We start from the raw sequence: 25579 nt of genomic DNA on the forward strand, positions 1-25579 counted from the left end.
CAAAAGTCTTTTGCCATTCTGCTGCTGCAATCCTTGCCTTCAGAGAGATGTGGGGAGTGTTAAGTGACAAACTGCTGCAGACAGTTCCCTCTGCTCTTCTGCCATATCTGCTCATCCTCATCAAAGCATGTGGTGGAAAACAGAAAGGGCCAGACATGAGAAAGGGTTGTGCATCGCAACCTTTCTGGGGAAGTGCAGAGCTTATAAGAAGATAACGACACTCCATGCTGCCTCAGTTTAGTCCATAGTCAGGAAATCATATGATAATAGGCTCTTAACTAAGGTGAGTGGCTGGCTGAACTGAGAGGAGAAAGAAAGAAAGAGTTCCTCATCTGCAAATATGTCAAAGGTGATAGTAGTCAACAGTGGTGAGTTGTTTTTGATTATACAAGAGCAAATAAGCCTGTAATACTAAGTACAATGTGTTTGTGTGAATGAGAAAACATGACTATCTGTTACCTTCTTTTATATTTTTTTTTGTTGTATAAAAGTGATCATTGCAATCTGGCTGTAAGTCTGAAAGTATTTTATTCCAGGTAATTGCCTTATGATTTTACTTCTGTCCTCCGGTATGTTTGCATTTTGTTTGTCAGGTACTGGGATAAAGAGGTGCAAAAAGCAAAAAAGAGAGGAAAAACACCACATTTAACAAAAGCCATTATTCTTTGTTACTGGAAATCGTATTTAGTTTTTGGAATTTTCACAATGATTGAGGTAAGTAGTGTAAAATGTCATGCAACACACTTCTTAGCTAACAGCATTGTGAAACTTGGCCTCTTAAATTGCATGATATGTACTGGTGACTTCATACTGGGCTGTTCAGAGAATCCGTAACGTTCGTGTACTCTCTCAGGAAAGTAAAACAGAGCTACAGCCCTGTACAGGCTGAAAAATTGAGTTGTAACTGCAGGATTATAGATGTGGAACAGAAAGCTGATTTCATTGTGATATTTTTGAGACATTACCAGCCATTGACTTGCTTTGTAAGGCTTAGCTGAATTTTATGTATCTGAGTGGGGTGCCCCATAGAAAAAGGTTTTTTTGCTATGGCTGTAAAGGAAACACTGTCATCCTTAAAAATGGAAGTATAGTACATATTCATGCAATTTTTATAATATCAAAGTTTTTATTGGTGATTGAGAGAGTTCTGTTTAAAGATTCAGCTAAATTTTAATGTGGAATATACTTCTCTTGGATTATGTGTTGATAAAAATTGGCTTGACATTTTAGAGCACAACAAAGACAAAATAATAGAGGATGTGACTTGGCTCTTGTTTGCCCGGTTACAAACTTGAGTAGTATGGTATGATATGAAATTGTTAATACTTTTTTCCCTTCTTTTTTTTTTTCAGGAAACCCTCAAAATAATTCAGCCAATATTTTTGGGCAAAATTATTAATTATTTTGAAAACTATGATTCCTCAGATGAGGTAGCTTTGAATTTTGCATATTGCTACGCAGCTGCTCTGTCTGTGTGCACGCTTATTCTAGCTATAATGCACCACTTATACTTCTATCATGTACAGCGGGCTGGCATGAAGCTGAGGGTAGCTATGTGCCATATGATTTATCGGAAGGTAAGCAAACCTGTTTACAGGTATATTTGGCACTTGACAGCTATTTCATTAGAGCAGTTTAAAAATACAGTTATTTGTTATGTTCGTGCTTGCAATTCCATTGAAGTTACTCATTTGTAGAAATGTAACGCATGCTGATATGTGTCAGACCTTATCATAGAATCACAGAAGCATTTAGGTTGGAAAAGACCTTTAAGGTCATCAAGTCCAACCGTAAATCTAACACTGCCAAGTCCGCCACTGTGCCACGTCTACACGTCTTTTAAATACCTCCAGGGATGGTGACTCAACCGCTTCCCTGGGCAGCCTTTTCCGGGGCTTGATCACCCTTTTGGTGAAGAAATTTTTCCTAATATCTGATCTAAACCTCCCCTGGGGCAACTTGAGGCCATTTCCTCTTGTCCTATCACTCATTACTTGGGAGAAGAGACCGACCCCCACCTCTCTACAACCTCCTTTCAGGTAGTTGTAGAGAGCAATAAGGTCTCCCCTCAGCCTCCTTTCCTCCAGGCTGAACAATCCCAGTTCCCTCAGCCGCTCCTCATCAGACTTGTGCTCCAGACCCTTCACCACCTTAAATGTATATATGCGCTTTTGCTCTCTCTTTGGTAATATGGTGTCTGAATGACTGCTTCAGTCCTCCTAGTGAAGGTGGTGAATTAAAAAACCCTAAAGCCTAAGAGGAGCTGCTGATTTTCACCTGCTCGTGCTGTTGGAGAGGAGCCCCCGCATTGCTGGTGGAAGGGTCATGTGCTGGAGTGGTAAGAGGCTGTCAGCATACAGAGAGGGGCAGAGCTCCCAGGGGATGCTGGCAGTTACTCAGCCCCGCAGTTTCATCCCCAGGGAGGACATTTATGCTTGGCTGTCACCACCTGCTTCAGCACTCTCAGTTGCCTGGGAATTGCTTCACTGTCCAATTCCACCCCCCCCGGCCCTGTTGTGGTTAATGGTGGGATTTATTTATATTTTATTCCAGTAGTGCTGTAGGACTAGTGGGTTTCCTCCTTTGCAGGTCAGAGAGGCTGCCCCCCTTTCTCGGGGCGCCCATGGGGTTAGTTCTGGGAGAGGCGGCAGTCCTGCGGTACTGCTGCTGCCCCTCCAGGCTGGCGGGGATGCTCGGTGTCTCCACAGGCAGGTCCCTTTAGCATCCCTCCTACTTGGGAGGAGAAGAAAGAGAGGAGTAGGCAGAGGAGAGGTGGTTCAGAATCAAGCTGAATCCTAAAGGTAGGGTAGAGCCATTTTTTAGTATCAGTTACTGGTTTTACTGTGGGAGCACTGGAGTCCTTCATTAAAGCCAGAGAAGTGGGAGAAGGGATGTACGTTCAGTAAGCTGTGGTTTCTTTGCTGTCTGTGTGTCCTGATCAAGAAATAGCTGTGCTCAACTACAGATGGAGCCAAGGCTGCTCTCAGATGGAAGGTGGAACAAGAGAAATTATGGATATTATCTACAGGAAGGAGTTGAGTGACATCCAGGATGAAAAGCTGGCCTTGGTGTGCTCCGGGGAGCGAGCAACCTGGTTGTAAATGTCTGCTTCCCCTTCTGAAGCTGTTGGCAATACCCAAACCATTGAGCCCGTCTCTGCTTCCAAGCAGGAAGTCCCTGCTGGGGGTGCTGGAAGGGGAAACACCCTATCTTTCTAGCTTTAGTGCTGCTAGAATAGTGACCTGCCAGTTCTTACCGCAGCAAAGAACTTTAATTGGAGGATCAGGACTGTGAAGTTTATTTAGAATGTAAAGAAATCCATGTTATTTTAACGATTAAACATAGGTACCATCCACTTAAGGCAAGCACTTGTACTACTGGTATAGGTCATGTGAAGGTTTTGGGCAAAGCAGTAAAGTGAGGAGAGTGAAAATGGCCCCATTGTAAGTGTTGATTGCTTTTCATGCACATATTTATTCTCCTCCCTCTTCTGATACCTTGGAAATTATCCTCTGGGAACTCGGCTCTAACATGGCACACTGCTTTCTTGTACATAAACATCTCTCTAAGGTATTAATTTACTAAACTGATTATCATAACACAGTTTGAAATTCATGAAATATGTATATAGTGATGTTGTTTGTTGCTGTGTTGATATTAGCTTAGAAGCTTGGAAAAGAAATGTTCATAATGTGCACCCTTATTTCTAGAGATGTGATTAAATGGAAAATTAATCTCCCGTCATCTCATAAATGTTTACTCCTGAGGGTGAAGGCTGAGGTCACAGCAGAACATTGATAAACCTTTCTAATCATTTGTCTTCATTATCTGAGGCTTATACATAGGTCATACTTTCTCTTTATCCTCATATATGCTTTTGAAAGAGAAACGGGATGCTAATTTACCAACACTTTTGCGGTGTTCGTTAATTGCTATAGTAAATAAAAACTTGGATTTGCAAGGATGAGTGGGTTGGATGAGAGAGCATCCTTAATAGAGAACTTCAAATGCTCATAATTCTTAAGTTTAGACCCTTTTCCATTTCCTGGAAAGTTAAAATCGCATTTGCAAAAAGCCTGTATGCAAACTCCAAGATGTTTTGTGATCAGTAAGAAGTCTTAGTGATGCACACAGGGAGCTTGTAACAAAAATGAAAATGGAATCTGTCTCAGGACTCCAAACACAATCTCATGTTTTAAAACCAAAAGTTACTTATGGGAGGCTAATTTTTTTTTATTTTTGGAAGACTTAGCTTTTAGAAGTTCTTTGAGGTTCAGAATAAACACTAAAGCAGTTTAAGCTGTGGAGTAGTTGGTTGACACAGAAAGCAGCCAAAAAGGTGTTGGGAGTTATTTGACTGAACAGTTATATTATTCCTTTCTATGTTCAGTTATCCCTTGTTAGTGTGCTTTTGAATTAACTATTTGGGGCAGGGAGAGATTAAAACAATAAGATGGGAGTACAGAAGGCAAATAATGGTTAAAGAATTGTAATCGGGCCTGTGCAATTACATCTGGGGAAAAAAAAAGTTTAATCCAAGACATCAAGCGTACAAACTGCTCTCATTAGTTCATATGATTAAAACCTATTTTCCTTGAGAAAGTATGCTTGCTGGGAAATACATCTGTAGGGAAAGTTTTTAGACAGAAAATCAAGCAGATCTTTGTGCTGAAAACAGACAGATAATTGGCAGATGTAAAATAAAATGTAAATTCAAACTACAGTTGGTTTTTAAAAAGGCGTGTGGCTCTAGATAATCTTCAGTAGTATTTCTTACCTTTGGAGTGAATTTATAACTATTACAGTCAAAGCAGTATTTAAAGCCACAGTATACTGGCTTTGGCTGGGATAGAGTTAATTTTCTTCATAGCAGCTTGTATAGCGAAAGGAAAAGTACCAAAATGGGACTTTTTGGTAGAAATCGGTTACATAAATAAAACTGCTGCTTTGTGTCCAATGTTTCCATTTCCTTCTGTATACTTTGCAGTCTAGACAGGTCCATTCAGCCAGGAAAATCTAAGGCGTATTTCACTTTAAAAAAAAATAAATAAAAAAATCAAAACCCAGTGCTACTTCAAAAATAGTTTTGAAGCAGGAAGGGAAGAAAAGACCAAAATTGCATTACCACTGACATTGGAAACGTCTGTCTCTTCCCTGAGAAGACAGATCAGTCACAGACGATCACCCCACTTTTGGCTCAGATGCTTGCACGGTTCCTCCTGAGACTGTCTTGGTCACAATGAACTGGGCTAGTACATTTTGAAACTGGTTTTGCTGCCTGTGTCTGACATACCTAGGAAGAGGTCAGAAAGGTGGCTCAGGTGATGGGTTTGAGGCACCCAGGCTGTGGGCCACTAGCCAGACAGCAGTGCAGTGTTCTCCTGGGTGGCTCAGGTGGACATCAAATAGCAGATATGTCTGCCTTGTAAAGGAGTAAGTAGCAGTAGGTGCTGTAAGCACACCCTGGTGGGCAACATCTTCAACACACATCACTTGAACTCCTATTATTATGGTCTATGGATATCTAACAGCTTTTCTAGGAGCTCATCAACCCTCATCTGTGGTGTGGAGTAAATATGATAGAAACGTGGGATTTCAGGTGTGTGAGAGACAAATGGCTTAAGACAGGGAATGAAGCAATGATTGTCTCAAATAATTAAATCTCGTCTCTCGTATACCCAGTATCCTAGATTTATTATTGGAATATGAGAGGAATTTTGTAGTGGAGTTTTAAATGTTTCTGCCTGCTGCTGTCAACGAAGTTAGGGTTGGGATTCCCTCTGTGATTAATACCTTTGTAACCCCACAGTGAGGTGCAAGAAATGTAAGGCACTTCATTTGAAATGATGCTTTGAATAGTACTTTGATGTCTGATGTTCTTGCACCTGATTTAAAATAGTGGAACAGTATTTTTGAAGCAATTAGTGCTTTTCAGGTTAGATTATTGATCAAAAAGCAATCCTAATAATAACTGTTTGGAGAGGGAGAAGTAGATGTGCACTGCCTAAAAATGCAAAGAGTTTTTGAGGCATGAACTATTCCTGTTACAGGAAAACGTGTAACATGTTTTGTATATTTTTTTACTTGTGCTGCAAACTGTGTTTTCCTTCTAGCAGGTGTAGAAGGAAGCAGCGTCTGTTATCTGCATCTTTGAGCTATTTCAGTTTGGATCTTTGCACTAATGTTCAAGACTGCATGTTTCCAGATGTGAATTTTTGGGGTGTATTTTATAATCACATACTATTTTCTACTGATTAGCTTATTTATTAACCTATAAAAATATTTGATATTTACTCTTGTTACTTTTCATAGCATGTGCTAAACTTCTTTTATAATTCAGAAATCTTATGATTTTACAAGAGTTATTAACAAGGGAAATATTTATTCATTTGTAAAGGGATATTAACTTTGATTTGCAAAGACAGAAAGCACAGTTTGCAGTGTTAGCCAGAACTGAAAGTGTAAAATGAATAACTTGGGGTTTTTGTCTTCTGTCAGGAATCTCATTCAAAACAGAATTCTTTCAATTGGCCAAACATTGTCCTGATTTTAATTCGGTCTTCAAGTGGAGTTTTCTGTTTCTGTTTTGAACAGATGCTCATAATGTGCGGGAGAGCAACGCAAATGAAAAGTTAAAAGCTCTTTTGTTTAGTTTTAATAACTTACTATGTTGGTATTTTCCTATTTTTAATGACTTCAGATGTGAAGATAGTTATGACACTTTTGTTCTTGCAGTACTTCCCTAGACTTTTTTTTAATACTCTCTTCTTCAGGACTTTCTTCAGAATATTTAACCTAACCCACATATTATCTAAGGTTCTTGAACTGTGCTCAGATATTCTCAGGCAAAAGCTGAGACGTGCTTTCAGCTTTTGCCCCAGTATTGTATTTGTGTATTGAATCTTCTGTGTATAAGTGTACTGTGCTCTGTAAGCTGTGACAATTTGAGACTGTTCTGACTTTTGTAGGCACTTCGTCTCAGTAATGTAGCTATGGCAAAAACTACCACTGGTCAAATAGTGAATCTTCTGTCAAATGATGTGAACAAATTTGATCAGGTAAGAAGTATTACAGATCTTTCCAAGGGGCTGAAGAAATTTTGGGGTTTGAGTTAAGAAGTTTTTGTTTACAACTGGTGATTAAGTGTTTCTTATAAACATGTCTTCTAGTTGTTTCTCAAACATCATGGGAAGAGAAATAATCTCTTAAAATATAGGAGGAAACCATACTTTTTCCCCCCTTAAATGTTTTCCTGCTGTTTTCCTAAGCTCAGAGAAATGTTGGTGCATGTAGATAAAACAAAATCAGTGTGCTTATCTTTACACAATCAATGCTTACTTTCTGGAGGTGAGGCACCTCCGTGTACATTTAGGTCTCTGAATCTGGTGCAGAATTCTCACTGGATGCCTCAGTACCTGCTGCAGGCAAAAGTGATTCCTCAACTTTGTGTTGTTACGGTTTAATTTTTTAGCTAAGACCAAAAGGTAATATTTGTTTCTTAACTATTTGCCTAGGTAACGATTTTCTTGCACTTCCTGTGGGCTGGACCAATTCAAGCTGTAGCAGTAACAGTACTTCTCTGGATGGAGATAGGCCCATCATGTCTTGCAGGAATGGCAGTTCTGATTATTCTTCTTCCTGTCCAGACCTGCATTGGGAGGCTTTTTTCTTCCCTAAGGTAAGGTCGCACATGTTGGGTTGTAGGTATTTTCTGTCCTGGATTTTAAAATGTGCATACTGGATGGAGGTGGAGTACTGCTCTGAGATCAGCTTCTGTCTGGTGAGGTTTTTTGCGTTGTCTTCTCTCTTTGCCAGTGTTTTTCATAGTTGCTAATGTGAGATTTCTGAATTCCTGTTTAGGGACTTGAAGTGGTCTGTCTTCCAGACATGCTGAAAATATCTGCTACTCATTAGCTGTCCAATTTATTAAAAGAGTTGGGCTACTTCTGTAGCTACCTTGCTGTAGATCTTGGCATAGAATTGTGTAACTCCTTGAGCTTTGCCTTCCTGCATTGATGCTTAGGGAGTGGTTACTGCAAAGGCAATACTGTCAGTCCTGCCGTAAGTTTGACTTACTGGGGTGATACAGGAGTTGCAGCAGAAAGCTCTGAAGGTTTCGTGTTCAAAGACCTTGCTCCCTCTCCTCCAAGACAAAGATGCAAAGAGGAAAAAGGGGAAGGAACTGAGAGAGAAAGGAAGAAAAACATGATGGTGGTTTTGATGCCAGCTGTGGGGTTTCTAACTGTAAGGTTCTAGGCTGTGGAGACAAAATGAGTTTGCAGTAATTTTCCATTATCAGACAAATTTAATTTGTTTTTCTGTGACTTCCCCCTAAAAAAAAGACTTGCCTCAAGGGGAATATTGAATTATCTTCAATGTTCTCACTTCCTAGCTTTCTTTTTCTTTTGTAATTAATCATCCTCTACTTACATCGTGAGTTTATAAATCACTTTTGCAACTAAATGGGAATATTTTTGTGTTCCTTTACTGTGTATGCATGTGCTTAGTAGTGTTATGCATCTTTGTTTCATTTGTATTCAGGGTGAATGGGTTCCTTCTAGCTCTTTGGATAAGTAAAACTTTTTTTAGTGAGTTACTGTTGTTTTCAAGTTGTATTTTAGACAAGTTTTCCAGAGGTATTGAGACTGGTATTGCCATTGCATGGCTAGGCATGAAGAGAGAGCTGAGAATTAAAAAATGAGACCAATTCGTAGACTTCCTTCCATTTGTAACCACTGTGATAGTCTTCAGTTATTGTGCTCACGTGCTATTTCTCAAATAATGAGCCATTCAGTGTTCTCAGTCTAATTCTTAGGGTTTTTTATGATAAAACCTGTTTGTAGAATACTTCCAATATATTCTTACATGTTCATTTTCACTGCATGTGTAATATGCATGCGTGCACAAGTATCAAGCTACTTCACTGTTGGGTTTTTTGAGTTTTAAGTTTTTGAGATTTTGAGCTTTGAGTCAATAGTTAAAATACTTAGCACTTAACTGGTGCCTTATCCATGGTGGTAAGCATTATTATCCCCATTTTACAGATGGGAAACTGAGGCACAAAGAGATTAAGGGACTTGTCCAGGGTCAGACAACAAGGTGACAAAAATCTCTTCTCGAAGGTATGTATTCTAAAAGTTAATCAGTGGCAATGTAATGTTGTTTGGGTTTTTCCCCCATTCACTAACAGCCACTTGTTTGGATGCAGTGCAAGGGAGAGAATTTGTTAACCAGAAAACTTTTGCTTGTCTACGTATGCACGGAACTTTGTGAATAGAAATGTCTAGTGAACAGAAGGAGTTAATGGAAAAACTGAAATGGATTCCAGCTGCATGATGATGAGTGTGTTCACATGGCAGTTGCTGGGAATCTGCATGGATTTAAGGAGATCAGCCTATGAAGAAGTAATTTAAGGATTAAAGCTTTTGCTAAAATACAGGCACGCTCAGTGTGGCAGCTAATTTATGCTATTATTCATCATTGTACTTGTGACCCAGTCTTGTAAACACATATATGTGCACCAGTTTATGATGCAGGCATTAGCTTCCGTGCTGTAGGAGTTTGCAGAAATGGACTCAGTATCCTGTGGAATGGTATACACTGTATTATGCAGTATTGCTTTTACCTGCAGAAGTACTAGAAGTTTTACAAGATACAGATGACCTAATATATTATTTGAGAAATAGTTCAACTATTGGACTGAAAACCATTTTATATATATTTATTCACAAGAGCTCAACCCTTTCACTGCTTAGCCATGCAACTGTAATATTCGCATTTAAAGCCCTTTTCATTTTTTTTAAGAGAAAAACTATGTGGAACTGTTGTGTCAGACATGATTAAAACTCACCAAATATGCCTCATGAAAGCAAAAAGAAATTCTGCAGCTTGCTTAATTTGGAATGGTTATTAGTATCATAGAGGGGACTTCTCAGACACTTGAATTTTCAGGTCCTTTCCTATTGCGCTCTTAAGCATGTTATGTGAGTATGTGTTTCCCAGTCATCCTGATTGGCATGTTAATGCAGATATTAATATTAACTTAATAACTTAAATATTTAAGTTTAACTTTAAAAATATTAAGTTAACTTAGTATTTTTAAAACTGGAGGCACGCCTTACTCCGCTGTAAACTGCCATCAGTGCACTGGAAGTCTATGTACTTTAAATCATTATATAATACCTCTGAGACTGTGGCTTCTGGTATGTATGTACAAAATAGGCTTTTTGCAATGTAGAGGAGTGTAACTTAAAAACAAACAAACAAATAAACAAAAAAAACCCCAAAAACAACACACCAAGAAAAATACCCCACCACCACCCTCTTGAACATTTTAAAGCAATTTGAAAGAGGATGGTTAGTTACTATGATAACATTTCAGAGGGAAAACTGAAAAATTGGTTTATGAGAACTATAGCCTTTTTGATTCACACCATTTAAAAAAGAAACCTCCGTTAACTTTATTATTATGAATCATCTTCAACCTTCTGTTATCTGGAGCCCAAGCCTGGAAGTTAGGTCTGAAAGGTGACTTTCAAAAGATTGCAAGTGAGAATTGTTGTTTGCTGCTGCAGAGACATGAACAACACATGCTAAATTTTGCCTTTTGCAGTGGTGGTGTGTGTATGGGGAAGAAAGGATGAACTCTAACATTCTTTGAGGAATTGTTTTTCTTTTACTGTTTCTTTTTGGTAAAGGAAAAGAGGACTTAGCAAAGGTAATCTTGTTCCATGTCAATACAGTTGGTTTAGCCTAAGTTATCTTCCTCAGTCTTAATAAAAAGCCTTGATTGTATTAGGGCCAAGTTCCTACATTTCCTTTGTCAGTTTTCTTGTATAAATATTTCTTAATACCCTGCTTCAGCCATCCCAACATTTATGGAATGCTGGTGCTCAGAAGTTTTTTTAAAATGGTGAGCAGGCACCTGGAATTATTTCTACTTAAGTGCTTTAAACATGGCTATTTCTTCCAGAGCATCAGAGAAATCTTACAGGGGGCAGGTTAAGCTGACAAAACCCAGCCACCCGTTCTAGCAGAGATCGTATTTAAAAGAGATCAGGATCATATTTAAAAAAAAAAAGGCAGCTTCTTTCATGGCTTTTTTCTTTTAAATATGATCTCTGAATCTTAACTTTCATTGGTATATACAAAAATAAGTAATTTAGCAGGAAAAGGTATTTTTTATCAAAATAAGACCTACCATAGCTCACTGTGTGCGAAGTATGTTTGTCTACATGAATGAATTCAGAATTGTAATAAGTTTTATTAGCATGGTTTATGCATTCATTACATGGCTTCTAACTTTCAATGCTTTTTTCCTAATTAAAACTGTGACTTTATTATTTAATTATATATATTTTCCCAATTTGTTCATCAGTGCAAACATAATGTGGGACTAAAATAGATATATTTACTTTAGTGTTAATTACAATTAATGCTTAAATAATATTTATTAAACAAAACCATATCCAGATTAGCTATCCTAAATTATAGCTCATGTACTGTTACTAAGTAATCTTTGCTTCAACTAGAGTTAATATTAAAAAGACACAAGTGGAGGCCAGTTTCTTTAACAACATCAAAAGAGCCTTATGAGAAGGGTTGTTATTTTGGCATTTCAAATTCATTTTTAAAAGTAATTTTCTGATTTTTGTTTAGTTCTAAATTTAATATTTGTAATTTTTTTTTATTTGAGGGTGTTTTTTTACATAAATATGTTGTTTAAGGAATACCATGTGTTTGTGCAAGCTGACATATAATTCTGAACATTGAATCAACTCACAGTTCCCTGAGAATAGGAAGTACCAGGAATACGCACGTACTATCCTGGTTTTGGCTCCGAGTTAATTTTCTTCCTGGTAGCTGGTATAGTGCTGTGTTTTGGATTTAGGATGAGAATAATGTTGATAGCACACTGATGTTTTAGTTGTTGCTAAGCAGTGCTTACACTGGTCAGGGACTTTTCAGCTTCCCATGCTCTGCCAGGCGCACAAGAAGCTGGGAGGGGGCACAGCCAGGACGGCTGACCCCAACTGCCCAAAGGGCTATTCCATACCATATGGCGTCATGCTCAGTATAGAAACTGGGGGGGGGGGGGGGGGGGGGGGGGAGTTGGCCAGGGGGCAGCAATCGCTGCTCGGGGACTGGCTGGGCATCGGTTGGCGGGTGGTGAGCAATTGCATTGTGCATCACTTGTTTTGTACATTCTTTTATTATTATCATTATTTTATTATTATCATTATTTTCTCATCCTCTGCTGTCCTATTAAACTGTCTTTATCTCAACGCATGGGTTTTACACCCCCCCCCACCCCCCACCCCACCCCCCCGATTCTCTCCCCCATCCCACTGGCAGGGGAGGGTGAGCGAGTGGCTCTGTGGTGCTTAGTTACCGACTGGGGTTAAACCACAACACATACCAAGTCTGTCTGCTGTGTGTCAGCTTTACGATACTGTTTTAGGAAGACCTTTTAATGCAATTGCAATTATATGAATCCTCTTTACAAGTAAAAGCACAAACTTCATTAATATGAGTATGTTATGTGATCGTAAATAGTCTCTCTTCTTTTGAGAATCTCAGAATTTTTACTTTGTGCTATTTACAGAAGCAAGACAGCTGCCTTAACAGATGTCAGGATCAGGACCATGAATGAAGTCATAAGTGGTATGAAGATAATAAAGATGTATGCTTGGGAAAAATCATTTGCGGAACTTGTGAATGGTTTAAGAAGGTAATCCTGGAAAGACACAGCTTGGTATACGATCTGTATCTGTTTCCATTTTTTTACATGTCAGTAAGTGCATTATTTTGTGCTTTAAAATGCAGTTTACTTGAACTTCTTTGGCTTTTTTTTAAAACTTTCTATAGCAAGAGTGAAGGAATGGAAATATATCCTAATGGGACAGAAAAAGAAAAAAAAAAAAAACCTTTGATATATATAAATTCTGGGGGTTTTATGCTTCTTTTTATGGTTGTGTTTAAAAACAGCAACTAATAAACTGTGGTAGTTGTAATTGAATGATTGCATCCTCACTGTTCTGTAAACTAATAGCAAGGAACCAATACGCAGACATTTCCCTTCTGAGAAATGTATGGAATCTGACTTTCTGTCCTAAATGATAGCGTCCTCAGGTAGTACTCTGCTTTGCTTTCTGCGTTTTGAAGTATTGCTCAAGCCATCTGGGAAGGGTGGAGACGAGAAAGACAGCAGCTCAGAAATTCCCTAGTTGTTCAGCTGGCAAGGCCAGCTGAGTTTGGTGTGCTAAGGCATTTCATTTCAGAGGTCCATCAGCATCTGATTAAAACTTATTAATAAATTCAATTTTTCAGTCAATATTTGGGCTTTTACTTAACAATATAAGAGCATTCCGTGCTAAAGGATAACTGTAGGAATTCAGGTGCATATTTCTCATCATTTAATTTTCATGTTATGTCCCTCTCCAGCATATGAGTAGAAGGTTGTTATCCCGCTGTGGATGCTCTGATTTTTTTTTTAAACTTGTTTTATTTGGAATTCCTTTTTTTGAACATTTTTTTTTCCCTTTACATCTATGTGCAGGCTTGCAGACTTGCTAATGTTCCCTGAGGCGTTTCTTCCCACGCACATAATCCTTTCCTCCTTCAACTTATAGGATCCTATGCTGATCGAATGTTCTTGATTAATTGACAGCTTTGCTCTCTTGCACGGAGCCAGAGAGGATATTTCTTTATTGAAAGCTTCCTCCATGGGTGTATTGACATCACTAAACTTCAGATTTCCAAGTTCAACACCTCATTAGGATTAGAGACTTCCTTTTTAATGATGAAGAGAAATAAGCTCTTCCAAAACACGTCTTGAGCTCTCTTTCTTTTCTTTAACTGCGTTGCGGAAAACTGTAGTTAAAAGTCTTAAATTCAGCCAGGTGATTTATTGCCCAGTATTTCCACAGTGGCCCTTGGCAGTTGCTAAGACGACATCTGAACTCCTCCATTGCTCTTTTTTCCTGTGGCTGTCCGTATTAGTTTCCTTTTATATAACTCCGTGCCTTAAGACAGTGTAGTATATTACATACAGCCTGTGGGTAGGCTGTAATTTATCTGATATTTATGGAGAGCAGCACAAAGAACTTGCTGATTATCCACAGATAGTGAGAGGATTATTAAGGATTATTAGAGGATGGGAAAAGAGTTTCATCCAGGATTGTAGAAGTAATTGAATTAGACCCAATTCAAATAGTTTACATACAAATGTTCTTTCACTATACTCTGGAGGAGATCAGAGATTGTGAGCCCTTAAGCTGAAAAAGTAAGTCTTTGAAACTCTTTGAAAGCCTGTCAATTCAGCCAATTTGGCAAGTATAGTGGGAAAGTTGCTTAACTAGTTTTCCAGTAGCGCATCCTGCATCCTTCTCTCTGTTAAGTGAGGACTTAATTTACTTCAAAGTGGATAATCATAACTTGAGTTTCTAACCTTAGTATATAGTTCCAAGTGGAAGGTAATCAAAATGATCAAGATTTTCCCTGAGAATTGCCAGAATATTTGGGAGGAGAAATTAGGGATTTTCAGGATTTTATATTCTATATTATTTTAAGCAGATAAAATCAGAATCTGTGGGGAAGGAGTAAGTTGTTATGGCTCTCTTGATAAAGAAAAACTATTATTTTAATAAGAAGTTAAGCCTGATGGCATCCACATTGTAGATAGTGCAGTAACATTTTGAGGACTGGACTTGATGAGTCATTTAGAAGTGGAAACTGAAATTTAACTGAAGTGGAAATTGAGAACATATGCGTCAGCAGTTTTTTGGTTGCTGGAGGGAGACTTATGTGTCTGTGCAGCACTTCAATCACTATTTAGCTCGGGTAATGGCTGGCAGAACAATTGGCCTTACAGATCAGTATTTTCTGAATTATGAACCAGAATTCCTAGAGCAAAAGAAGCCAGGAGTAGGGTCTAGATCAGGAAGGCTTTAGACTGAGATCAAAGGAAATACTGCAAATCCTGTGATCCAGCTTGAGGCGCAGCAGCTGAATAATGGCAGATACTTGGGCCATGGGTGAACTCTTGATCTTTTGGAAGTTGCCCTGTTTTTTCAGCTGCAGAGTATGTGTTGATCATATCAGGAGTTTTGTGACTGAACTCTACTGGATTTTGATACTGGAAGGATAAGGAGTTTGTGGGTGCTTGGCCTTTATACAGAGGTTTTTTCCTCTTTGCTCTTGCATGCAACCCAGAAAGATTCAAAGCAGATTAGCATCTGAATTAAAATACTAGTTTGACCAAAGCAGAAAAAAAAGAGTATTTTAGTTTTCTGTCTCTAAAAAATAAATATTTTCTATAGCTACTAAGATATTAAATGTAATAATTTTCCCCACTCAATTTCTAAGCCTTTTACATTCTCTTTTTTGTTATTTAACATATAACATACTTTCTTTACAATTCTTTACATATGAGTTGGGGTGGTGCAAGGGGAGGAGAAAGGATATAAAAGTAGAATTTCACTCATCCTGTTGTTGTTGAGGGCAACTGTAATGAGAGAGATTGATGTGTTTGTTTATATTTTGCATTTTTAGGAAGGAGATTGCCATGGTTATGAAAAGCTCCTACCTTCGAGGACTGAACTTAGCCTCTTTCTTTGTGGCAAGCAAAATAACAGTGTTCATGACTTTCATGGCATATGTACTACTTGGCAATGTTATCTCTGCAAGTCGAGTGTTTGTTGCAGTGTCCCTGTATGGTGCAGTAAGACTGACAGTAACTCTGTTCTTCCCTGCGGCTGTTGAGAGAGTCTCTGAGGCAGTGGTTAGCATACGACGAATCAAGGTATGGTTATTGATTTGAATGGTATGTGGATTTCTTCTCTTATTCTAACATTGTTTTAATGTCACTGACAAAAGCAGCCTTATTTTAGTTTTGCAGTTTGGGTTTTTTAATGAAATAACCTATTTTGTTTGAAATCTGAACGTGTTGCTGTGTGTGCATGTGCAAAAACGTGACATGCGCTGTAGGGCAGGCTGAAATGTAGGAGACAAATGTACATGCAAAGAGGTGTTGTAGACATTTTTGAAGTAAGAGGAAAGTATTTGAAGTATTGAGAAAAATGTGTACAGATATGCAGATATGTTGGGATTGGGAGTTGGAGGACAAAGCAGGCGGATGGGAGCTGTAGGATTCATATTCATATTCCATGTGCACTGCACTACCCTGTCAGATATGGAGGACAGGTGTGAGCCCTAGCTGGTGTCTTGTGGCTGCTTTCAATACTGGAGTGAAGACTCAAATTCAGTAAGGATGAACATCGGTAACGCACGTTCTGGCAGATGGACTTTATTTTGTTTGGTTTGCTGTGTTTAGTGTGTGTTGTGAATTACGTAGTCACGTTTGCTGCATGTACCAATACTTTAGCATAAACTGCAAGAGCGAAAGACTTAAATGCAAAATGCATTTAGAATTTAAAACTTAAAAAAATCTCAAATTGTCAGATTATCGAAATACAGAATTAAAGCATGCCAGCCATTTTAGAACTTAATTTTGCAAAAAAACCCAGATTAATCTAATCTATAATAGGGAAAACAAACACTTTAGATGTAATCACATGGCTTTGCGTAGTGTCACTATGCCATTTGTTGATGAAAGTAGCTAAAAATCTCCTGGTTTATTTTCTTCTCCGTGTGCTTGAATATAATAAATCAATTTTTTTTTCTTGATAAATTTTCTAACTGTACTAAGCCCGCACAAAAGCCTATGTATTAAACAGGTAATCTTTGCACTTCAGAGAAGTGTTTTGTAAAAGTTGATGCAAATTGAGTTAGAACAGGTTAATGTGTGAAAATCGTGACCACAGCAATATTGTAGGCATTAACATTTGTTATTACTGCTTAAACTAAAGTGTGGGAGGGGAGAGAAGTGCTTGGGATGCTGGATGTTGCACACTGTCTTTTCTGTACTCTCATATACCCTGTGTTCAGCTGCAGGGCAGTGCTCTTTCAAGGGATCTTTGAAGCTGTGTGGGTTGAGAGACATGGATGGCTGAAAAGATGCCTCAGGACCAGGAGAACAGCACTTGAGCAGAGGCAGTGACGATCTGTTCCTTTTTTTCTCATCTCTGTTTCCAGCACACCCTAGTGGTCACATGATTTTGCTTCTGACAGCTGGCTCCAACTCCCTTACACTTACGATTCCTTAAGGATGATTTTTGGAAACCAGCTCCAGAATTGAGGTTCATTGAGCAAAGAATTGTCCTAATGAATCTGTAGCATCCTTGATGCCATCACCAACTTTTTAGCTTATATTTCCCAAACTGTTTCAGGGTTGGACATTTTGCTGCTGAAGGACAAGATGCTGCCTGACCAAAGATGTGTTACTGAAATGTAAATAAGTGGAAAGGAATTAGGAGAAGAGAGTAGGAAATACAGAAAAAATGATTAAGATGATGGCTAGGTATATTTGGGCAAAACTGAATATGTTTTGCTTTTTTTATTTAAGAAAGTGCTTTCTCTTAGGTTTTGTAGAACAAGTGAGATTTCTGCATTGATCTTAAAGTATGCTCAGATGGAGAGAGGGAAGCAGGAGATACTGTGCTTCAGGTGACAATAAAGAACGATAGTCGGATGGGAAGTAGTAGCCTTTCTTCCATATTCATTTATACATGCCTAAGAACGGTGTGGTGAAAAGAATAGTGGTCTCCTTATTGTGTTTTTCACCTAAGCTCTCTTTTCCCCTCACCCTAGCTACACATCTGAGAGCTGGTCTGCATCTCTTCTTGAAGCTCATTCCCTCTTTTGTGATGGAGTGAGTGGTTGTTTTTCAGAGGGTTATTTTGGCAGACACGCAGAAAAGAAAATACGTTTCAGCTGGTTACAAAAGATAGAGGTTTCTCTTTCAAGGACACAGTCATCTCTCAAGCTAATGTTTGCTTCTCAGCATCCTGTGGATGGTAGCAACTTTATTTTTCTCTGCATGGAATATTATTAAGTACAAAAAGAATAGAAAAATGTTTTAAGAGAACTTAAAGAGTCTCTAAGGCTTTAGTTATGTATTGCATTTGAAAGTTTTATTTCTAGTGTTGATCCCCCCCCCCCCCCCCCAATTTAAAATTCATGGTGTTAACCATATAACTTTATTCTTCATTTGTACTAGTTTTATTTGAAATCTTCCATATGTGATACTGTAACGTTTTTTGAGTTAAGTGGCTAGCTAGGATTTATACCTGGGATGAATGCTACTGCTAGAAGAGAAATTCCTGGTAAATGCAGAAACAACAAGAGACCGATTCCTTGCTTATAATTGCCGTGTTATTTCAGCCATCCCCTAAATCCAAATCACACTTCAGAGGTGTTTTCTCAAGCCACACACCCCAGTACTGATTTAGGCTGTGTCTAGAGTTTCTTTCCCTGCCTACCACTCTCTTATCCCGAGTTCTGTTTTACACACGTACCCGTTTGGGCCTGCCTATCTAAAACAGCGCTCAGCAATGCTCACCTGGCCGGGGAGCTCAGGCATGTGTGGCTTTGCACTTTTGCCTTTTGGTGGAGATATAAGTATATGTGCATTGAGTTTGCAGACTGCTGCATTAAAACGCTTGACTTCTCAGTGCTCTCTGAAACGATACCTGCCAGCTGGAGTTTGGGCAGTACCTCTGTGCCTGTTAACACCTAGCAGTACTCTTCCTGGCCTCCCATGGCTCCTGGCATCCTCCTTCTGCTTCCTCTTAGTTACTGACTTCTATAAGTCTTCAGCAGCTCTCTCATGTCTGCAAACTGGTAGCTCAGTACTTTTTAACTAATCTTGGCTTCTAAGATCAAGACCTTCCTTCTTTTCTCAAAATATTGTCTGCTAGAGCCTATTTAAGGTCTTTATGCTCTGTGATTCAAAGCATGATAGAATTTTTCTGGTTTTGTCTTAAAATTGTGGTAACTGTTACCCTTGAAAATTTTCTCTAGAATTTGCCCCTTTCATTTCTAAATCTGTTTGAGCTATTTATAATCTAGCATCAGGCAAGGTGTGCTAGAAATGTGGCTGTGGTACAAAAGTGCACGTTTATGCAACTTGAAGGAAAGGTTCTCTGACTGGGATATAATGTGGAAGTACAGTAGTGAAAGTGCAATGAACCAGTTATGCAGGCGTAACCAATTTTTTTTTTTTTTTGTAATGCCCTGGACTTCCAAAGAAGGAGAGGCTCAGATAGTGTTGTGCAGCCTTTTTGTCACTTGAAGAATGCTTAATAGGGACAGTGGACAGCTTCTTACTGTGTCTCATCGTTCTTCTGAACAAAGCAACATAAGCCTTTACCATCAAAGCAGTGGAATGATAAGGTGTTACAGTGAGGGTTTCGCCACTTCTGCATGGGAAGGAGGAGTCAAACAGTTGTAAGATTTGTCAGTGTTTCAAGGAAAAGACAAGTTGAGTTCTTAAGGTCTGTTTGCTTCAGGAATTCTGTTTTATTGAGCAGGTGGTTGTTAAGAGTCCTGTAGTACTTTTATGCTATTAAATCTGCACTTTTGGGTTTTTCTGGGGAGGATGGTTAGCTAGTTAGAGGTACACTGTTGAAGGAGTTATGCATTGCTTTGGAAATGTAATTCCTTGATCAGTTTGTGGTTGTTTATCCACCCCCATAATTAATGCTCTGCTTCCAAAAACATGTGCTTGGGTTCCTTTTCCATTCTCAGTGTCACATTAGGCAATATCCTGTGCTTTTATTGCAGAACTTTCTGATACTTGATGAGGTCTCACACTTCAAGCCACAACTGCATGGTAATAATGAGAATGTCATTCTTCATGTTCAGGATTTGACTTGCTATTGGGATAAGGTAAATTTACTTCTACTAAATGTGAAGTGTATTGGCGCTGCAGGCATTTTAAGTCTAAAGAGCAGTATGTCTATGTATAGTGTGCTGATGTTTTGTATTTCATCTTTTGTGTGTGAGAATCCTTTTAGTATGTTAAGCTAACTCTGTAGAATAGTACTGAAAACACTATCAAGTGCATCTTAATATACAGGAATAGCTACTTTTATACTAAATGAAAATCTGTGCATTTCTATGTGAAAATATCTCTTGTTATTAAACAGCACTGTATTGTAGCTGAGATACTTCAACTGGAATTGACAACAGACAGCACAGTAAGGTGGGCCTTAGCGTATCATTTTTTTTCCGTGGCCTGAATGCTGATCAGTCCATTACTCTAGAACCAGTACAATATACTTCTCGTAACAGATTTGAAAGCTTTAGAGACTAGTCTGCACGTATTTGTTACTCTGTGTATTTTCATTAAGACTGTTCAGCTACAAATTATTCTCTGCTTAAAATGCACCAAACCCACCAAAATTACTAGAAAAAGGGACAATACACAGGTGATAAATCTATTATCCTTTTCTGTAAGAAAGGCAAAGATTGACTGTTGTTTCTGTTTTAAAATTGCAATTGCTATGGTAAGCAGCAATTTGTGATGAATTGTTGGAGCTATTAGGAGCTGCCAGTATCCTTGCACAAGGGAAGCTTCAGTCTCCATAAGAAATGCTGGAAGCCCTAAAAATGAATTTTGCGTATAAATGTAATGCAAATAAGACATCACATATTTCCCTTTATATACCCTCTTCCCCTACATGTGCTGTGTCCTAAGAAAGATAAAGTGTGAAAACATGTGAGGATCTACCTACTACTACTGATACTACTCAGCTACAAAAGTGAATTGCTGTATTGTTGTGCTTTACTTTCTCAGAGTTGTCTCTGTGACATAAATCTTTCTGAGACATTGAACAAATTTTTAAAAAGTAATTGATATGAAAAACTTAATGGTGAATACATTCTAATGCAAAATGGAATGTATTTCTTAATCTTTGTTTTCTTCCCAAACCAACATTGGTACCACTGTTTACAATTTATAGGAAATGGTTTTATAATATAAAACATGCCCATAAAATGCCCATTAAATACCCTCTTTTTTTTTTCATGAGTTGTTTATATTGCATAAAGCAGGGCAGCATGACTGGAATTACTAGTTTCCTTTCAATTAAAAAAAAAAAAAAACCAAACAGAAAAACCCCCAAAAACCACGAAAACCAAACCAACAAACCACCCAGAAAACTGTTCATGTAATTTTCATTCTGATATTTAATTGCAGTGTGCATGGGAGAAGAATAGTTCTCCCAGAAATATTAAGAGCTGCTCAGAAAGTTTCTTTTATATACTCTTACAATGATGCAAAATAATTTGAGAGTTGCTCACTGAAAAGATGGTGAGTTCTGAGAGAGAGAAGTTATGAAAGAAATAATAAAAATATGCTGTCCTTTTTCAAGTAACTGACTTAGCTTTGGACAATTTCTCTTTGGATCTCTGTACAGACACTGTACAGCTGGATGATAATTTTTTTATTTTTAAAGATTGTGAGCCAAAAGAGATACTAAAAACCCCCAATAACCCACAAATCCGAAATCACTGGAAGTAAAAAAAGGGATTATTAGCTAGACATTTAGGAAAACAACCTAACATGGTGTATTACAGTTTATCAAAAGATAAACAAAACCAATTAATTCATGGTCACACTCTTGTTTTACTAAGGCAAGTATTATCTTGAGTCCCACAGGCTAGTCTGATACCAGCGTGGAACTAGGGATTCTTCAGTATGGGTTTTTACTGATGTGCCTGGAGTTTACAAAACAGTCTGGCTGCTCAACTGAGCAACTTTAGATTTAAAATTCAAGCATTTGAACAGAGGCCAAATTTATCCCTTGTAATTTTAGTCACTTAAATGAGGAGCATAAGTAGTATAGTACTTCTGTGCAATATATGATCTCTGTACCCCTTAGATGGGATGAATTGCTTCTTTCTCTTGGCTGTAGGATGTGTAAGGTCTGCCCAAGCTCACCTAAGGAGTTGCTGCCCCTGAAGGGATCATTCTTGTGTCCTTCTGTCCTCACACTCTGAGTCTCGGTTCCTTCCCTTGTGCTGGTGTTTATGCTTGTATGTACGACCCTGTGGTGAACCAGTCCAGAGGGATAAAGCAATAGAAAGTGAATCACTTTTAATGTGATTTGTTTTCTGATAGCTGAGTCCCATGAACAACCTGTCTGCAAGGTTAGGCAAGAACAAGTGGCAGAAAAAGGGAAGTGAAAGACGCAGATAGTTGACAGCGCACGGGGGAGCTAGGACATTTGTGGTAATGAGCTGTCAGATGAACTTAGCTGTAATATTAGTCTGTGCTCTAATTTAAATGCCTCAGTTTAGTGCCTAAAAATAGGTGTGATGAATTCCGGACAAATTGTCTTTAATTATAAGGAATGCTATTTTGCAAAAATACCATGCCCCTTAGGTGTTTGTGGCCATGCTGTTTGCTTGCATTACTACTTTTGTACAGGGTCTATGATATCTTACAATACTGCTTTCATATATAATATTTGGGTAATAGTTTAAAAAAATTTTGAAATTTTCTGTAATGTTTTTAGGCTCTTATGATATATTTTTTTAAAAACCTGAGTGTGGGAGGAAATATCTTTGCAGTTTTGTGAATACAGAAGCACAAGAGGTCTGAAGAAGGGCCTGTGTGTCTGAAAGCTTATTTACTTTTTCCATAAAGACTAATTGATTTAATAAGAGATATTTTCTCTTCCTACAAACTTTGCATTAAAAAAAAAAAAAAAAAGCCTTGGCTGCCATAAGTTGGTAGAGTTCCCCTGACCTTAGCACTAGCTGGGCACCTGAACTGTGTACTCTGGACCGAGAAATCAAATTCATGGTAAAATGCTGATTGGGAGGGTGGGGTGGAGAAAAGGAAAAAAGCCCCGTTGATGCCACCTTGTGGAAATTAATAATAGCAACAAAAGTAGTTTTGCAGAGTTGCACAATGTGCACAAGTTTGGGTTCTCACAGTGTGACTCTGATTTTGTGTGAACCCTGTGCTGCTTCTGCGAGGTGGGAGCTATGATGGGGGACGTGCGGCTTTGAGCCCTGGGTACAGTGCTGCCTAACCGGTATTTCTCCTGGTGTGAGTTGACACGTGCGTGCTAGCTCAGCTCTCCCAGCCATCATAGGTGTGGATGGATACTGTACCTGTGTCTCTCCCAAATAATTTGAAATGAGTTGCAAGCTTCCCCCTTTTCACAGTCCCAGAACTTGGTCCTACGGCATCTTTTGTGCGGGGCTAGGTGGTGGCCTCTTCAGTCTCTTGAGCTTCAGAGGGTGGCTGGAGATTTTAAGCAGTCTGCAAGCTGCTAGGAGGTACACTAGACATTCTTCACCTTGCTCTTTCTTGAAGCTTAAGGCTGGGGTTTTGTTTGGTCCTTTAATAGAAATATTACTTTTTTTTTTTAAAATGCATGTATTTTCCTGTTTGCATTTTAATGTCAGTCATGCTTAGTGTGGTCTAAGATGCATGTAAAGGCAGATCCTGTTACAAGGGTGTTTTGCTTTAATGAGAGGGAGCTGCAAGCTGCACCAGGCCCTTAGGAACTGCGGTTTAGCATAGCTATTAAAGACATGAGCATCCTTTCTTTTCACAAGAAATAGGCATTTTTACAACCTTGATAGGAGAGGTGCAACATATGTTGGGAAATAACCTCTTATCAGTAGCGTAACATAAAGGCTAGGCATACTAAAAAGGAATATTAAACAAACAATCCTAGGGTAGTATATTTTCACACAAATAGCCCACTATGTTGTCTGTGAAAAGTCTCTGAGAATCCGTGATATACAAGATGAAGTTGTGTAAAATCAAACGGCATTTTTCTATTTTCACTTTGGATAGAGCCTTGACTAGAGCAAACACAGACCTGGCTTTCCTGGGGCTCTGAGAGAGCTTCAGCCCTCCCTTTTTCCTAGCATTCGTCCGGCTACTCAGAGTCGCCGGGCGTGCCATGCTGGGGCTGGGAACGCTGGTGCGATGGCCAGCAGAGAGCTCCTGTTCTGAGGCTGCAACCCCAGCCTTGCGCTGAGCTGCCGCGAGGATGAGTGGGCTTTGAGGAAGCACTGCTTCTGCTGCCTTTGGGTTCCTTATTCCTTGAACACTGTTTTGTCTGCGTTACTTGTTTGTGGTGAAGGATCAGGGTCTTTCAAAAGTGTTTGTGAATTACTGAAGAGGCAGGCTGTATGCCTGAAATATGGTGGACATATAGGTTGCTAATTTATAGTGATTTATGTGCATTGTTTTCTGTTTCTAAAGAGTTGTTTTGATGGTGCGTATTTCATTACTGAGGAAGCCTAACTTTTTCTCAAATCCATAGAGTTTAGAAAGCCCAGCACTTCAACAACTTTCATTTACTGTCAGACGAGGGGAATTATTGGCTGTGATTGGTCCTGTAGGAGCTGGAAAAGTAAGTCTTAATGTTTACTCCATTCTGTGAGGTTTTTATGAGCCTGTTAAACATGACTAGAAACTTGAAAATGTACAGTTCCTTTCTGTGTACAATAACACACTTCACATCAAGATACTTGCATTCAGGAAAGGCAGATGTCCTTCTGGGGGTGGGGAGGAGATGGTTCGGAGTTAAACAGTACTTTGTACGTTGCTTCTAGACCGCATGTAAAGGGTACTAGTGCTCTTCTACTGTTAGCAGTAGTTTGAGTGACAGGGTGAAACAGGCCATCGTGCCAGTAAACACTGCTCAATCTCTGTGATGTCTTTAATGCAATCAAACTTTTCAAATATTTTATTTTTTTTTTTAATCTTTTCCAGTCTTCGCTCTTAAGTGCTGTGCTTGGTGAGCTGCCTAAAGACAAAGGTTTGATAAACATTACTGGAAGAATTGCCTATGTTTCTCAGCAGCCTTGGGTGTTTTCTGGTACAGTAAGAAGTAATATACTGTTTGACAAGGAATATGAGAAAGAAAAATACGAAAAAGTTTTAAAAGTCTGTGCTCTTAAAAAGGTATGGTTTTCTCTTTGTGTGTTTTATTTTCATGATCTTTATTTTTATCTTAATGTTCTTGCAGACTTGTGGTATGTGCTGCAATATATGATATGTAGAATTGATTATTATTAGTAGCATGTGAAATAAATCCTATTGCTTAACAGAAATAAGTGTAATTATTTTTGACATCCGTGTGTAAGCATATTCTTGTAATTCCTAAAACTTTCACTAGAGGGAGGTGTAGCTTATGTGAAGCAGAGACAAATTTGGAAAAAGCTGTTCCCAATTATTTAATTTCATAATCACGTTTAGCCCTTTTCACTGGTATTATGGTAGGTGTATGTGTAAATGAAATAAAAGGTGGAAAACAAATGACCAAGCTAGCACTATTTGTAACTTCTATTTTGTAAATATCCTTTATGCTTTTTTTTAGAATAAATGTCATGTATATCATGTATTATGCATTGCTAATGGCTATCAAAAGAACCTTAGTGCTATATATTGGAGAACTTGCTGAGCCCAAGCAGTTTTATGAAAAAATATTTTTGAAAGGTCTGTGTGCAAAGGAGTTTGTGACGAGATATAGAAGAGGATTAAGCCAGATTTGTCAAGAAACAGACATTTTGCTTGGCAGCTAAAAAGGTTTTATGCAGCATGTTATGATACTACTGTCAGCAGCGACACAGGTGAAAAGCAGATGGTTACTGTGATGAAAATTTTTTTGCAAGGTTTTTACACATGGTAGATAGAGTTTTAATA

General features: G+C 38.5%; 1 protein-coding gene across 4 annotated transcripts in view; it reads left to right on the forward strand.

Moving 5' to 3' along the window:
* The window catches only part of ABCC4 (ATP binding cassette subfamily C member 4 (PEL blood group)), a 156799-nt gene that overhangs the window by 15670 nt on the left and 115550 nt on the right, over nucleotides 1-25579 (forward strand). For all 4 annotated transcript variants that reach the window (XM_075526823.1, XM_075526816.1, XM_075526808.1 and 1 more), the window contains exons 3-11: nucleotides 594-714; nucleotides 1353-1577; nucleotides 6969-7058; nucleotides 7515-7678; nucleotides 12605-12730; nucleotides 15553-15802; nucleotides 19684-19788; nucleotides 24195-24284; nucleotides 24647-24838. In XM_075526823.1, the coding sequence (XP_075382938.1) occupies nucleotides 594-714; nucleotides 1353-1577; nucleotides 6969-7058; nucleotides 7515-7678; nucleotides 12605-12730; nucleotides 15553-15802; nucleotides 19684-19788; nucleotides 24195-24284; nucleotides 24647-24838 (1363 nt within the window). The remainder of the gene's footprint in view (nucleotides 1-593; nucleotides 715-1352; nucleotides 1578-6968; nucleotides 7059-7514; nucleotides 7679-12604; nucleotides 12731-15552; nucleotides 15803-19683; nucleotides 19789-24194; nucleotides 24285-24646; nucleotides 24839-25579) is intronic.

Source organism: Mycteria americana, chromosome 1 (genome assembly GCF_035582795.1).
Source record: "Mycteria americana isolate JAX WOST 10 ecotype Jacksonville Zoo and Gardens chromosome 1, USCA_MyAme_1.0, whole genome shotgun sequence".
In the NCBI taxonomy this organism is placed as follows: Eukaryota; Metazoa; Chordata; class Aves; order Ciconiiformes; family Ciconiidae; genus Mycteria; species Mycteria americana.